Genomic DNA, 13,744 nt, shown 5'->3' with positions numbered 1-13,744 from the left:
AACTAGATTATGAATAGTACACATTACTACACTACTCTAACAAATTTTATATTCCTTATCATGTTTTCTTTATTGCGTCCTCGATTTGAAATAGATAACTCTTATCAAGGTAGTGTCAATGTTGTATCATAATATTCATTAGTCATACATACAGAAGCTGGTTAGGCTTCAAGTGAGCCGCATATAATCAGCTTTTGAATAAAATACTTAAGTTACGAATAAAATTATGGATTTTAGTGAGATTACCGAGCATTCGTAAGTATTTAAAGTAGCACATCTGGGTCATTTTTTTATTTATTTTCAATTGGAATTCTTGGACAAAGGTGATCTAAACTACTTACTTAATTATTATTATTTCAATCATTGTTGTATAATAGTTCATTACCTACGTCAAAAGTACAAAATAACGCGGAATATGCAGCGGAGCGGAATACATAATCGAAGGGAGACTACCCGTCCATCGTCCATACCCACAAACTACTAAGAAGATACTATAAGATATTAAGTACCTATTGTATACCTAAGAATAAGTGAAATTGCAGAACTTTTGTTAGAAAATCTCACAAAACAATAGAAACCTAAATTAATTTACATAACGGATGATGGAAATATTTGAAATGGTAGGTACTTATAGCTTATAGCGATCGATTTGCCGTAGCATAGCGGGTAGGGTGGGAACTGTGGGAAGTACCTAGTAACTGTAAATCATATATTTATCATTGCCAAACTAAGATCACTCAGTCTCGACGTTCTGAATACTGATTCAGAACGTGAAACTTTTATCAAATTATTAAAGTAATTTTCTTTTTTATTATTGATGAAAAATACCATTAATATTTGGTATTTTTAAACTTGTAACATTACGAAAAGCTATTTGAAGCAAACCGAAAAAAAAATGAGATTCGAAATGCAATTTATTAAAATTGAATTTTATACAAACAAAAGATTGTTTGTGTCTGCTGTACGAAAAATGAGATTTTGTGTATTTCATTATTTTGACTTTATAAAAATCTTCTATTTGAAAAATTCTCAGAATCTCAAACAGCTTACTTCTAATTTGACAGCTCAATGTTGTTATTATTGAATTTATTGATATTTTTCTGGCCCAGTTATTTTCCATAGGAAATTTCCGTCATAATCAAACCTGTTGAATTCACATTAGAGAGTAGGCATACTTTTCTCACACTGTAATATAATTGTTTTTTAATTTACCTAGATGTGAACCAGGCACTTCAAAGAACGACGACGGAGTGATCTCTGTCGATGTTTCGAGCGAGGTACTCGTAGATTCGATCACAGAAGTCCCACCAGACTTAATCATGTAAGTTTACATGTAAAATAATTTACTAGTGTACCAGTCAAGACTGGTAATCTCTTCGGGAATGGCGGGACGAAACTTTGTCATGTACTGGTCATTTACTGCTTAAAGACCTTAAAGTAAACGTACGCATGTTGTATATTTACCAACAATGTAATAGATAAGTGTTTTATGTATGGTTGTTCCAGGAATACTGACGGGAATGTGGAAAATGGAGAGGACCCAACAAGACTGACCCTGGCATATGAAAGACTGTATGAAATCCCACGCACTATAGTTGAACGTTTTTCGGACCATGTCTGGCATCTGGACATCAGCCATAATAAAATCACGTAAGTTTAATTAAATTGTGACTAAAACAATGTAAGAAAAAATATTTTCAAGCAAATTACCTCTGGTTTATAATTTGCAAATTCTAGATTTTGCCAAGACTGCAATTTGCTGTCTGCTGCTTGAAATTTTCAAAGCAAATAATTGAACCTTTCATTTTGAAAAACAAAATACATACTAGTTCCAAAAACTTTCTAATATTTAGTATTTTAGCCTAAGAAAAAGATACTTAATTCAATTTTTTTTTAATATTAGGATCTTAACACCGGCTCCAGACTATTGGGTTGTTTTTGCAGCAAACACTTTAAATTTTTTATTAAGATTCTTTCTTATCTTTTTAGGGTTCCGTAGTCAACTAGGAACCCTTATAGTTTCGCCATGTCTGTCTGTCCGTCCGTCCGTCCGTCCGTCCGTCCGTCCGTCCGTCCGTCCGTCCGTCCGTCCGCGGATAATCTCAGTAACTGTAAGCACTAGAAAGCTAAAATTTGGTACCAATATGTATATCAATCACGCCAACAAAGTGCAAAAATAAAAAATGGAAAAAAATGTTTTATTAGGGTACCCCCCCCCTACATGTAAAGTAGGGGCTGATATTTTTTTTCATTCCAACCCCAACGTGTGATATATTGTTGGATAGGTATTTAAAAATTAAGAAGGGTTTACTAAGATCGTTTTTTGATAATATTAATAGTTTCGGAAATAATCGCTTCTAAAGGAAAAAAAAGTGCGTCCCCCCCCCCTCTAACTTTTGAACCCTATGTTCAAAAAATATGAAAAAAATCACAATAGTAGAACTTAATAAAAACTTTCTAGGAAAATTGTTTTGAACTTGATAGGTTCTGTAGTTTTTGAGAAAAATACGGAAAACTACGGAACCCTACACTGGGCGTGGCCCGACACGCTCTTGGCCGGTTTTTTATTATTATTTTACAGAAACCTGGACCCTCTGGTGCACTTCAAGCACCTCACATCACTGATTGCGGATGACAACCCAATCACTGAAAACTGTGTACTGCCACCATTGCCCAAACTACAGCTGTTATGGTAAGAACATGCAACTTATAACTGGTCAGTAAATCCTGACATGTCCTTTTATTTTTTTCCAAACCAGAATCATTAGAACTACTGAGCACCAAGGATGCTTGAACATACACCCATGACATTTCTTGCCAAACTGTGAACCTGATAGTCCTGGTTTATTTGTGTGATGCACAATATATGAGTTTTTTCCAAGTCATGGATATTTTTAGGGTTCCGTAGTCAACTAGGAACCCTTATAGTTTCGCCATGTCTGTCTGTCCGTCCGTCCGTCCGTCCGTCCGTCCGCGGATAATCTCAGTAACCGTAAGCAATAGAAAGCTGAAATTTGGTATCAATATGTATATTAATCACGCCAACAAAGTGCAAAAATAAAAAACGGAAAAAAATGTTTTATTAGGGTACCCCCCCCTACATGTAAAGTGGGGGCTGAATTTTTTTTTCATTCCAACCCTAACGTGTGATATATTGTTGGATAGGTATTTAAAAATGAATAAGGGTTTACTAAGATCGTTTTTTGATAATAATAATATTTTCGGAAATAATCGCTCCTAAAGGAAAAAAAAGTGCGTCCCCCCTCCTCTAACTTTTGAACCATATGTTTAAAAAATATGAAAAAAATCACAAAAGTAGAACTTTATAAAGACTTTCTAGGAAAATAGTTTTGAACTTGATAGGTTCAGTAGTTTTTGAGAAAAATACGGAAAACTACGGAACCCTACACTGAGCGTGGCCCGACACGCTCTTGGCCGGTTTTTATGTATGTATTTGTTCATGAATGGATAATATAATAATTATTTGGGTGAATCAACATTTTCATGCCTGTTATTGCCATGGTTACGGTCCCCTGAGTCACGCTGGTTTTATGCAAAATTTTGCTACTTAAACTATGCAAACATGCATTTCTCTGGTGTTAACAATCCCTTTCCTTAATTTGCCACCTTCAAACATGGACTACATCCATGCTATCATCCATCCATTGTAAAGAGAGATTTTTGTCACTTGAATCCTTTTCCTTAGACTACGTCATATTGTAAAAAAAAATACCTACTTAAATACACAACTTTTATATTCTAGTAACACAAAAAAACAACGTTTTTTTTTTAAATTGTAATAGCTTTATCCTGTGTCAAAAATCCACTTTAATTAATAAGCATAAAATGGAATTCACTAAACATACAAAACCAAACCATATAAGCAAAGCACAGAGAACCTCCTATAGAGTGGCAGTCTTGTATATTTGGTTCGCGATACGAGTCACCAGTGTTTGGGGTGCGAGGAGCGGGCGGGGAATGTGTTAAGCGCGCTGTGATTGGCCGTTTCAAGGACGGCGGGCAGTCGCGCCAGATGAAAAGGGACAGAAGTATGACTGTCCCTCTACTGACGCGTAAGTGGCCAATGTAAGTTGACCTATGCCGGCTCTGAATAAATTATAAATATGACCTATTTGTGGAATGTAATGCCGTCTGTTTTTAAATTTGAGCTTCTTGTTACCTTTCCACACCATTTCACACTACAGGTGGACATCTTTAAGGCATCAAAATACCCTTTTCCAATTTTTTTGTGCGAAAAACACGCGCTGCTTTCGGGTCTGTTACTTGGTCGATACTGATCGGGCACATAAGTTAGAAACATTGCTACTCAAAGTATCATCTAAGAAAAACATAATACTTACTGGTGATCTGAACATAAATATTCTAAAGGATAATTATGCTTCTCAATCCTTTGTAAATCTACTACATAATTTCAAGATGCAAGTAAATATAAAGGTTCCGACGAGACAAAATGCTTGCCTTGGTCTATTTGCCAGTAACGTGGAGAAGGCAGTAGGAAAGGTACATATTCTCCATCTTTCTGATCATGATACTTGTCAAACTCTAGATTTTCTAAGTAATGACAAAAAACCGGAAATTAATCATTGGTATATATATAATAGGGATTACCACCAAGAAAACATAAATAAATTTAAAGAGTGCTTAAACAATTTAAGTTGGCGGGAAGTATTTAATGAGTCGGATCCTAATGCAGCCTTTTCCATGTTTCATAAAGAGTTTTGCATGTTTTACGAATTATGTTTTCCGAACAAAAAAACAAGGATAAACTCAACTCGATGGCTTAGTGCAGGTATAAAAAAGTCTTGTAAAACCAAAAGGCTTCTGAGATCTCGCTGCTTTGTTAAGGATAAAGACGAGTCGAACAAGAGACAATATATACAATACACGAAACTGCTAAAGAAATGTATAGTACAATCACAAAAAGCAGTTAATAAAAGACATGTCTTATCAGCAGATAACAAATGCAAAGCGGCTTGGGATGTCATTAAAGACAAAACCGATGTTGTCAAAGTTGTTGAATGTATAGAATATTTACAAACAGACCTAATAAGCATTAGTGATGCACAGGGAATAACAGAGTCTTTTAATAACTACTTCATCAATGTAGCCCACAATAATACTACCTCAGCCAATATGAATGCCAGAATTAGTAAGGGTGGTGTCAGTAATAGTTTATTTTTGAATCCGTGCTCAGAAGACGAAATAGTAACAATAATTAAATCTTTGAAAAATACGGCATCGGTTGGTATTGACGCCATTTCCACGCATGTTCTAAAGTACGTCATAAATGAAATAAAGACCGTATTAACTTATCTCATTAACCAATCTCTTGAGCACGGTATATTTCCCGCAGACCTTAAAAGATCTGTAGTTAAACCTCTATTCAAAAAAGGAGATAAGAAACTACTTGATAACTATAGACCCATAACCTTAGTCCCTGTACTTTCTAAGGTATTTGAGAGAGTTATGCGAGATAGGATCGTACAGTTTTTAGGAAAACACAATATTCTAGCAAAAGAGCAGAACGGATTTGTTAAGGGCAAATCGACAACCCACGCAGCTTATTCGTTAATTAGTAGCGTCACAGGTATTATAGATAAGAAAAAGTCAGTAGTCGCAGTGTTTTTTGATATGTCTAAGGCGTTTGATCTTGTTGACCATTCAATATTATTGCAAAAATGTGAACATTATGGAATTCGGGGAGTTGCTTCTGAATGGATAAAGTCATATTTATCTAATCGTAGTCAATGTGTTGAAATCAGTAGACTAAATTGTAACAACGAACTAACTCAATACAGGTCGTCTTTTCAAACTACTATGAGAGGCGTTCCCCAAGGTAGCATACTGGGGCCGCTGCTTTTTGTCCTATATGTTAACGATATTCCTCGTGTAACAAGATATCAAGTTGTTATGTACGCAGATGACCTATCAATTATTATCCCAGATGATGACATGACTATAACTTTTGAAAATTTAATAAATACTGCTGTTAATGATATTGATGATTGGTTAATTAGAAATAAGTTAATAATGAATGTGAATAAGACAAATTGGGTTCAATTCTCCAATTATAAAATGCAACGAGCTTCGCTGAGAATTGAGTGCAAGGGTAAGCCCATTAAAGAATGCGATCAGGTAAATTTTCTGGGTATTAACATTGATCGATTTTTAAATTGGAAGGAACAAGTAACGTCTATTTGTAATAGATTGAGTCGATTTGTATTTGCCTTAAAGCGACTGCGAAGGGTAGCAGATGAATATACTGCTCTAACCGCATACCACGGCTATGTCGCATCTGTTCTTCGGTACGGCATTATAATATGGGGAAACTCTACAGCAGTCAATCAAGTGTTTCTAACACAGAAAAGATGTCTACGTGCTATTCAAGGTGTAGGTTCTTTAGCGACTTGTAGACCGCTCTTTAAGAAGTATAATCTCCTAACCTTAACTTGTATTTATATTTACGAGCAGGTGAAATTCGTGTTAAGTAATCCTGAACTGTTCGAAAAACCAACCCAAAATCCCAGACTGAGGGACAGAGACGTTTGTCGAGTAAAACAGCAATTTTGTAACTCAGCTCAGTACAACAACAACTGCTTCATGATGTCAGGGAAAGTTTTTAACAATATCCCTTTAGAATTAAGATTGTTGTCTAAAAATCTATTTCTACGTAAACTTCGACATTGGCTGATCGACAAATGTTTTTATAACCTTAATGAATTTTTTAATAACTAATTTTTATATTGATTGACATGTTAAATATTACTCATTGCCCTAGTAATGCATTAATTTATTTTGGCATGTTGTAACATTTTGTGACATAAGTATTATAATTTAACAGTATGGCGTTGGCGTTGTACTATATCGTCTCTACTTGTAAATATGTAGTCGTAAGTCAATTTTCTAGTCAATAATAAAAATTTGCATGCCTACACCCTCGGCGAAATGTGACGATCAAAATAATGCATGTTTACCTACCACCTAATCTAATGTACCACATTTCTTGCAAATAAAATATTTCATTTCATTTCATTTCATTTCACTAGTTCGTAGGTACTTTTAGGACATTTAGTACAGTAGTACACTAAGAGAGCAAGAGACAAATGGTGCATATGGCGTACAGTAACGCTCGCTCGTACTAACCGAGAGCTGATCGGCCGTTTTCGCGCGCTCTCATGCCGAGTCAGTTGGTTATATTTCGGTTGCGGTCGGATCACACGGATTGCTTTGCTGTCATTGTCACTTCTCGGCTCTTCGTTCCTTTCGCTCTCTTTCTGTTGCGCATGTGTGAGTGTACTAAATGTACTAGAGAGCTTCTGCTGATTCTGCTGATGCAATACAATGCAGGGAATCGTGTATTTTGTACTATTAGTACATGTACTACACAAGCCTACACCTGAGGCAGGTTGCTCGGCCGAGCACAACGCACGCACTGGCTAGCACGTCTACATGGCATGTTTGCCGCGCTAGGAAATAGACTAATTCCTACATTCCAATTACCCAGGGTCAACTATTGCAAGATCGGCTCCCTGTACCCCTGGGTGGCCAAGCTGAAGGAATCCTGTCCCAACCTGCAGTACCTGTGCCTCATGGGCAACCCAGCAGCTCCGAGTTATCTCAACGGCGGGAACTTCTATGACTATCTACAGTACAGGTAAATACTTAATCTTAGATTCAGCATATAAAAAATGAACTAGAGATATTAAGAGAGATTTTAGATATTGGCAGTTAAAAAAGCCATAACTCTTTTCATTGATCTGTATAAAATATTCTATGAAAACCTTCACGCTTATTTTTGCACCCCATTCACATAGTTTCTCGCTGTTTTTGTTTAAAATGCCAAAGTCCTTCAAAACTGCACATAGATTTGCAACAATAAATCGAGCTTTTCTTAACATGATTAGGTAACGATTATAGGAGAGATTTCAGCTCAATCGGAAATCGGGAAGTGGGTCAAATTTAGCTTCTACGTTTTGACTCACACTAATATACTAACAAGGCAAGTTGAATAAAAGCTTGTAAAAAAGTGGTTGTACTGCATCAAATATTTTTTTGCAGTATTTGGTACACACAGTATTTGATCATATCACTTATAATCTTACGACGTTCTTCATTTGCTATGTTATTATATATAGTACCTTCAAATCATCATTAGATAAGATGCATTACTTTGTGTATGTACCTACAGGGCCAATTTGTGCGTGAACTTTGACCTGACCTGTCTAGACTGATAACGTTGATATCGAAGTGAGTTATGTTTTGATTGACATTCCAAGTAAACTTCTATCGGAAGTTACCTATGTTTACGAAATTATTTAGTTAAGCATACCAGTCAATATTATTAAATCGAGGTTCAATAACAAGTACTTATAGAGTAGGAAAGTTTTCAATCTCGAAATTGCAAGAATAGAACGGTTTTTTTCTTCGTGAATTGTATAATAACTACTGAAACTAGTTTTAATATTTGAACTCCAAGGACGCCCGTACCTATTATACTCAGTACATCTACATACGCGCCCAGAACTGAGCGTTAAGATCCATAGCTCATACAAGGAACATGCAAAGCAGCAACACAAAATCTGTACCAAATATGTTGGGTCCTAGTAAAAATGCTTTGACATGACAGGTTATTCATAATATACATGCAGGGTTCCCAACCTTTTAACCAATGGACAACCTTTAAATCTCGAAAATCCTTTAAGGTTTAGACTTTTTTCGACTTTTAAAAATTTTAATACTACCTGTGAAAATCTCGAAAACCAAACGTTTTCTTTTCTGGAGCAGTATAAGGTGCCCTCTTGGTGGTTAAAAGGTTGTCCATTAATTACCGGGCACCCGGTATATAAAGATTTGCGATTTGTTCTTCTACTTTACTTCATTTTTATTAAGAATCCGCAAGAATTACGAATCAAAAACATTATTCATCAGGCATCACCTTGAGTTTTAAACGAACCAGAATACAAATACGAATAATTGAAATAAATCTTTCCAGGCTATTCGTAATCTCGCAATTCCCGTCCCTCAACCATCTGGATGACCGAAAAGTCACCGAGGACCAACGAGCAGAGGCCCAGCGCCTCTACAAGAGGCCCTTCTTCGAGAGGATCGTCAAACCCAGTTCTGGAGGTATCGCTCAACTTATACACACACCGGTCAAATGGAGCAGCTTCCAGAGTAAGATCACGTCGTTGTGGGGAGGTAAAGAGGAGAGGAACTTGCTGATTTAAGCCATTGTTTTGTTAAGGATCAAACCAATGCCCAAAGTTTTCCCAAGAGGTTGTCCCTTGAAAGGATAGTGTGATTCAGCTCTGGAGTTATTACACAACTTATACACACACCGGTCAAATGGAGTAGCTTCCAGAGTAAGATTACTTCGGAGGTAAAGAAGAAAAGCCATTTTTTTATTACTAAGGACCAAACCAATGCCCAGTCTAACTAAAAAGGTTGTCCCTTGAAAGGATCGTCAAACCCAGCTCTGCAGGTATCGCTCAAGTTATACATACACCAGTCAAACCAGTCCAGAGTAAGATCACATCGTTGTGGGGAGGTAAAGAGAGGAATTTGTTTATTTAATTCTATAAGTATATCCTGCAACGTCTTGATGGACTTAATCAAGGCCCAAAATCTACTTGAGAGGCTGTCCCTTGAAAGGATAGTGTAGTCTAGCTCTGATATCGCTCAACTTATACACACACTGGTCAAATGGAGTAGTTTTCAGAGTGAGATCATGTTGGTGGGGGGATGTAAAGTGTAGAGAAGTTTGTTGATGTAGGCCAATTTTATTCGGGTAAAATGGCACAGATTTTCAGAGAAAAAAATAATCTGTTAAAGGGAGGAGGGGAATTTGTTGATTTATATTTTTATTAGCCATATTTTTATTTAGTTTTTTAAGTATTTGAGGACCAAACAAAGGCCCAAAGTCAACTCAAGAGGTTGTTCCTTGGAATGTTTGTGAAGAGGAGCTATGGGTAGCTTAAAATAAACTTCAAGATTGCACTATGTATTCCGAGTTGCGACCCTAAATAAATATGTATTCGACTGCTTAGTTGCTTATTGATCTCTATATGGAAGTGCCATGGAACTGATATACGCACCACATCCTTGGCAGGTGTTTAAATATTTAAAATCTATGAGAATCCTATTTAATATTTAAAGACTTTAAATTCCAATAAGCAATAACTGCCATTTGAATTCAGAATTGATCGACAAATGGTTGTGATTTCAATGGTTTCCCTATTTTAAAGGAACTGCCAAAATGTACAACTTAGTGTCATAATTTATATGAACTCTGGACATGAGTCATTAGATATTCGATCAAATTGTAGTGACGCAAAATATATAGATATGTACGCTTATCTTTCGATTTCGACAGACTATACCGTATCAGCAAACATAACAATGTTGATAAAACTGTCAAACTATGATAAAAATCTTGTATCATAATTATCTAATCGAATAAAGGTATCAGAAAAAGTTGGTACGCTACAATAACGTAGGCGAAATACAGTTAAGTCAATATTTCGCGTACAAATTACAACGTACAGTCAAGATATACACCGTGTTTTTATTGAATTCCGTTAAATATAGTTGGTCCATTATAGGAACAGAACACAGACAAACACCGTTCGTTTTTTTAATTCGTAACATTTTTCCGAAAAATACTTACCATACACCTGCGATTTATGTTACATCAATTGCTCTTAAGAAACGGGCTTTGTGTGTTCGATATGCGATTGACATGTCATAGTTTTGACACTTACTTAGTGTGAGTTAATTGTAAAGCCCGTTTCTCAACAGCAATTGAAGTTAACATCTATCGCAGGTGTATGGTTTTTCTAGAAAAGAGATTAGATTACAATTTTAAGAAAACTAACTATGCCATTCTGTTTCGTATAATGGATATGCCGAAGTTAAGGGAATTCAATAAAAAACACGGTGTAGATTCGAACAAAGTGCCAAAAACGTTGTTTTGTGGAAACATATTTTTCGCACTTTAAGCTAGGAACATACTACGCGGACGTCCGCCGTCACGCGACCGCGGACGCGGATCTAGACAATGAATATACACTTAACCGTGCAAACTATCGGTCGTCGGTCGTGGACGTGGCCTTGAGCGCACGGGCGTCCGATCGAAATCTGGCTCGCTGGATGTTTTGGTCAGCCGAAGCCACGTCCCGAAGGCCGTGCACGCTGATGATCGGTCGCGGTCGCGCGACCGCGGACGTCCGCGTAGTATGTTCCCGGCTTTATCCACATCTCTTTTTATTACCGTAACTGTACTAAAGTTAACCGATTCTATGGAATACCAGCTCTTGGTGCCATATGTAACTGTTTAGTTTGTAGTTTTTCCCTGTCCCTTACTTTATGTTTTCAGAATATTACGAGTACAATGTGCCAAAGAAATATACAGATTTCAGCTAAAAATATTTAGATCCCAAAGAAATGTACAATCTTCAGCCAAAACGAATGTCTTTATGCAGCCAGGGGCCCATTTCTCAAAACTGAAAGTTACAAGTTACAAGCGGAAGTGTCTTTCCAGCTTGTCATATTAGACATTGACTACCACTTGTAAATCTAAAAACCTAAATACTTAGCTCTAAATAACATTCAAGTGACATGATTAATAAATAATTACAATAATCTTACATTAACATGCATAAACTTAAAAACTAGATCTAACCTAACAATACACACACAGATACAAAAACCTAACCTACCAAGCCCCCCCGTGAGCTTCCCGATGCAAAAGTACCCATAACGCTTGCCGCATTACCGCGTTGAACCGCGATGGATAACCTTTGCATCAGGAAGGTCCCAGAGCGAGGATCCAGACCCCTCTCCCTCAAGCGTCTTCCCACCTCCCCGAAAAACCCTTTGGCCTCCGCACACCAGCAACCGGTAGTCTCCACTGCAAGCGGGATAAACAAATAGTTCGCAAGGACCGCGTACTTCTCCCGCTTGCGAGCTGCAGCTAACTCAGCCGCCGCCCGTGCCAATCTCGCGGTACGGCCTATATGCGAAGTCGCGAAAGTGTTGACACACGTTGCGTCCCAAATTAAACACCTTTCCCTCTCCCAAGGAACCAACGTCAACCCATCTGGACTTGTAAATTGTAACTTGTAGTTTCGAGAAATGGGCCCCGTCAATAACAGTAGTTAACAAGTGCATTTGTTTTTTTAATGCACACAGGATTTGATCTCAAATGTATCGCACCCGAATAAAGAGTGAAATATATGTTGAATAATAATAGTGTACAATATGGTATATGTAGCCTTCCGCTATAAAATAATGTATGAAGCATAAGGACCGTTCAGACGAGACGGGACGTAATATATTTTTCCCCTCACTAGCTCAGAAACACGAGTTTTGTCCTTTAATACCAGCGGGTAAAAACGCATTTTATCTACTAGTGGGTAAAGTAATTTGACCTTGAATAAAGTAAAATTAACTGCTTTAAAATTGATAAAAGTAGGTGAATCTAGTAATAAAGATGATTTACCACCTGTGGAACTACTGGAAGCAGTGATAAACGCATTTTTTGTGTTGTAGTTTCCTCGCTATAGTGAGGGGAAAAGTTTTGTGTTACACTCGGGTGCAAATGTATTTTACTTCTCGTGTGTTCAAAAACTCGCAAGTTCAGGATTCTATTCTCGAACCACTCGCTTCGCTCGTGGTTCAACTATAGAATCCTTTCACTTGCTCGTTTTTCAATTCCACACTCGGCGTTAAAATACAACTTTGCCCCCTTGTATAACAAATAACTATTCTAATAGCAAACCCATGTCTTGAAATCCAAAAATATAAATATGTATTTTATCATAATGTGCTTAAGGTAAGCCTTTTGCTTTGTCCACTTATAATGTACAGTCTAGTTCACTAACATCTTTAAAAACCAACATTTCAAATATACACCTTATTGCCATTGTCTAAGAGACGTGATTAAATATTCTGGTGTTTCGGGTGTCCATGGGTTGCAGTGATCGCTTACCATGAGGCGCCCTTTTTTCTCGCATCGTATAAAAATATTTTTTTTGGCATGGCTTGTAAAGGCGTTTGTGACAAAGCACTTCGACTTAACTATACCGCCTATACAATTACCCCCTTTATTTATAAACATACTCTAAAGTTACCACGCCGACAAAGTTCGTTAGTCCCTTTCTATCACACCAATACGTCGGAAAGGGACAAACGAACTTTATCGGCTTGATAACTTTAGTGAACGTTTATGAATAAGGGGGGGTTAAACTTTAGATATATGTAATAACAAACCTGCACGGGAAGCATGGTCGCGCAATAGGCGATAAAATAGCAGGCCGTCCCTATCGCACTATTTGTAAGTGCGATAGGGACGGCCTGATATTTTATCGTCTATCGCGCGACCATGCTTCCCGTGCTGACTATTAGATGCCAGAAGATGAAAGTTTGTGACAAAGCTTACAAAGAGAACTGGATAACTTGTGGCGAAAATTTATTTGAAGTAACTATATGAAATTACCCAAAAATAACTATGATAATAATCTATTTATAACGCTTCTCTAAATGTTTAAAATTGCAAACGGGACTTAATCGCGTATGACTATGTTTTAAACACTAACCTCCGACGTTTCAAGGACGATGTTGTCCCCGCGATCTCAGAGGTCGTCGGAGGTTAGTGTTTAAAACCAGTAAAACATAGCAATACGCGATTAAGTCCCGTTTGCAATTTTAAATATGTGTAAAAATC

At 37.0% G+C, this 13,744-nt stretch overlaps 1 protein-coding gene across 1 annotated transcript; it reads left to right on the top strand.

Annotated features, from left to right (window-relative positions):
* Positions 1-166: 166 nt before the first annotated feature.
* LOC125240597 (leucine-rich melanocyte differentiation-associated protein-like) lies at positions 167-10,619 on the top strand. The gene is made up of 6 exons (XM_048148552.1): positions 167-255; positions 1,217-1,321; positions 1,507-1,650; positions 2,582-2,692; positions 7,526-7,675; positions 9,014-10,619. Exons 1-6 carry the CDS (start codon positions 227-229, stop codon positions 9,246-9,248), a joined length of 774 nt encoding a protein of 257 aa, XP_048004509.1. The 5' UTR covers positions 167-226; the 3' UTR covers positions 9,249-10,619.
* The last annotated feature ends 3,125 nt before the right edge of the window (positions 10,620-13,744 follow it).

This window comes from Leguminivora glycinivorella, chromosome 2 (genome assembly GCF_023078275.1).
Source record: "Leguminivora glycinivorella isolate SPB_JAAS2020 chromosome 2, LegGlyc_1.1, whole genome shotgun sequence".
NCBI classification, from domain to species: Eukaryota; Metazoa; Arthropoda; class Insecta; order Lepidoptera; family Tortricidae; genus Leguminivora; species Leguminivora glycinivorella.
Note: the sequence above shows the minus strand (reverse complement) of the source record. Positions and strands in the feature narration are given on the sequence as shown.

Excerpts from the sequence above, each read along its gene's own strand:
- LOC125240597 (XM_048148552.1), top strand. The coding sequence starts at position 227 with ATGGATTTTAGTGAGATTACCGAGCATTC. Across the intron at positions 1,651-2,581 it reads ATCAGCCATAATAAAATCAC|AAACCTGGACCCTCTGGTGC; the intron begins GTAAGTTTAATT and ends ATTATTTTACAG. Across the intron at positions 7,676-9,013 it reads TATGACTATCTACAGTACAG|GCTATTCGTAATCTCGCAAT; the intron begins GTAAATACTTAA and ends AAATCTTTCCAG.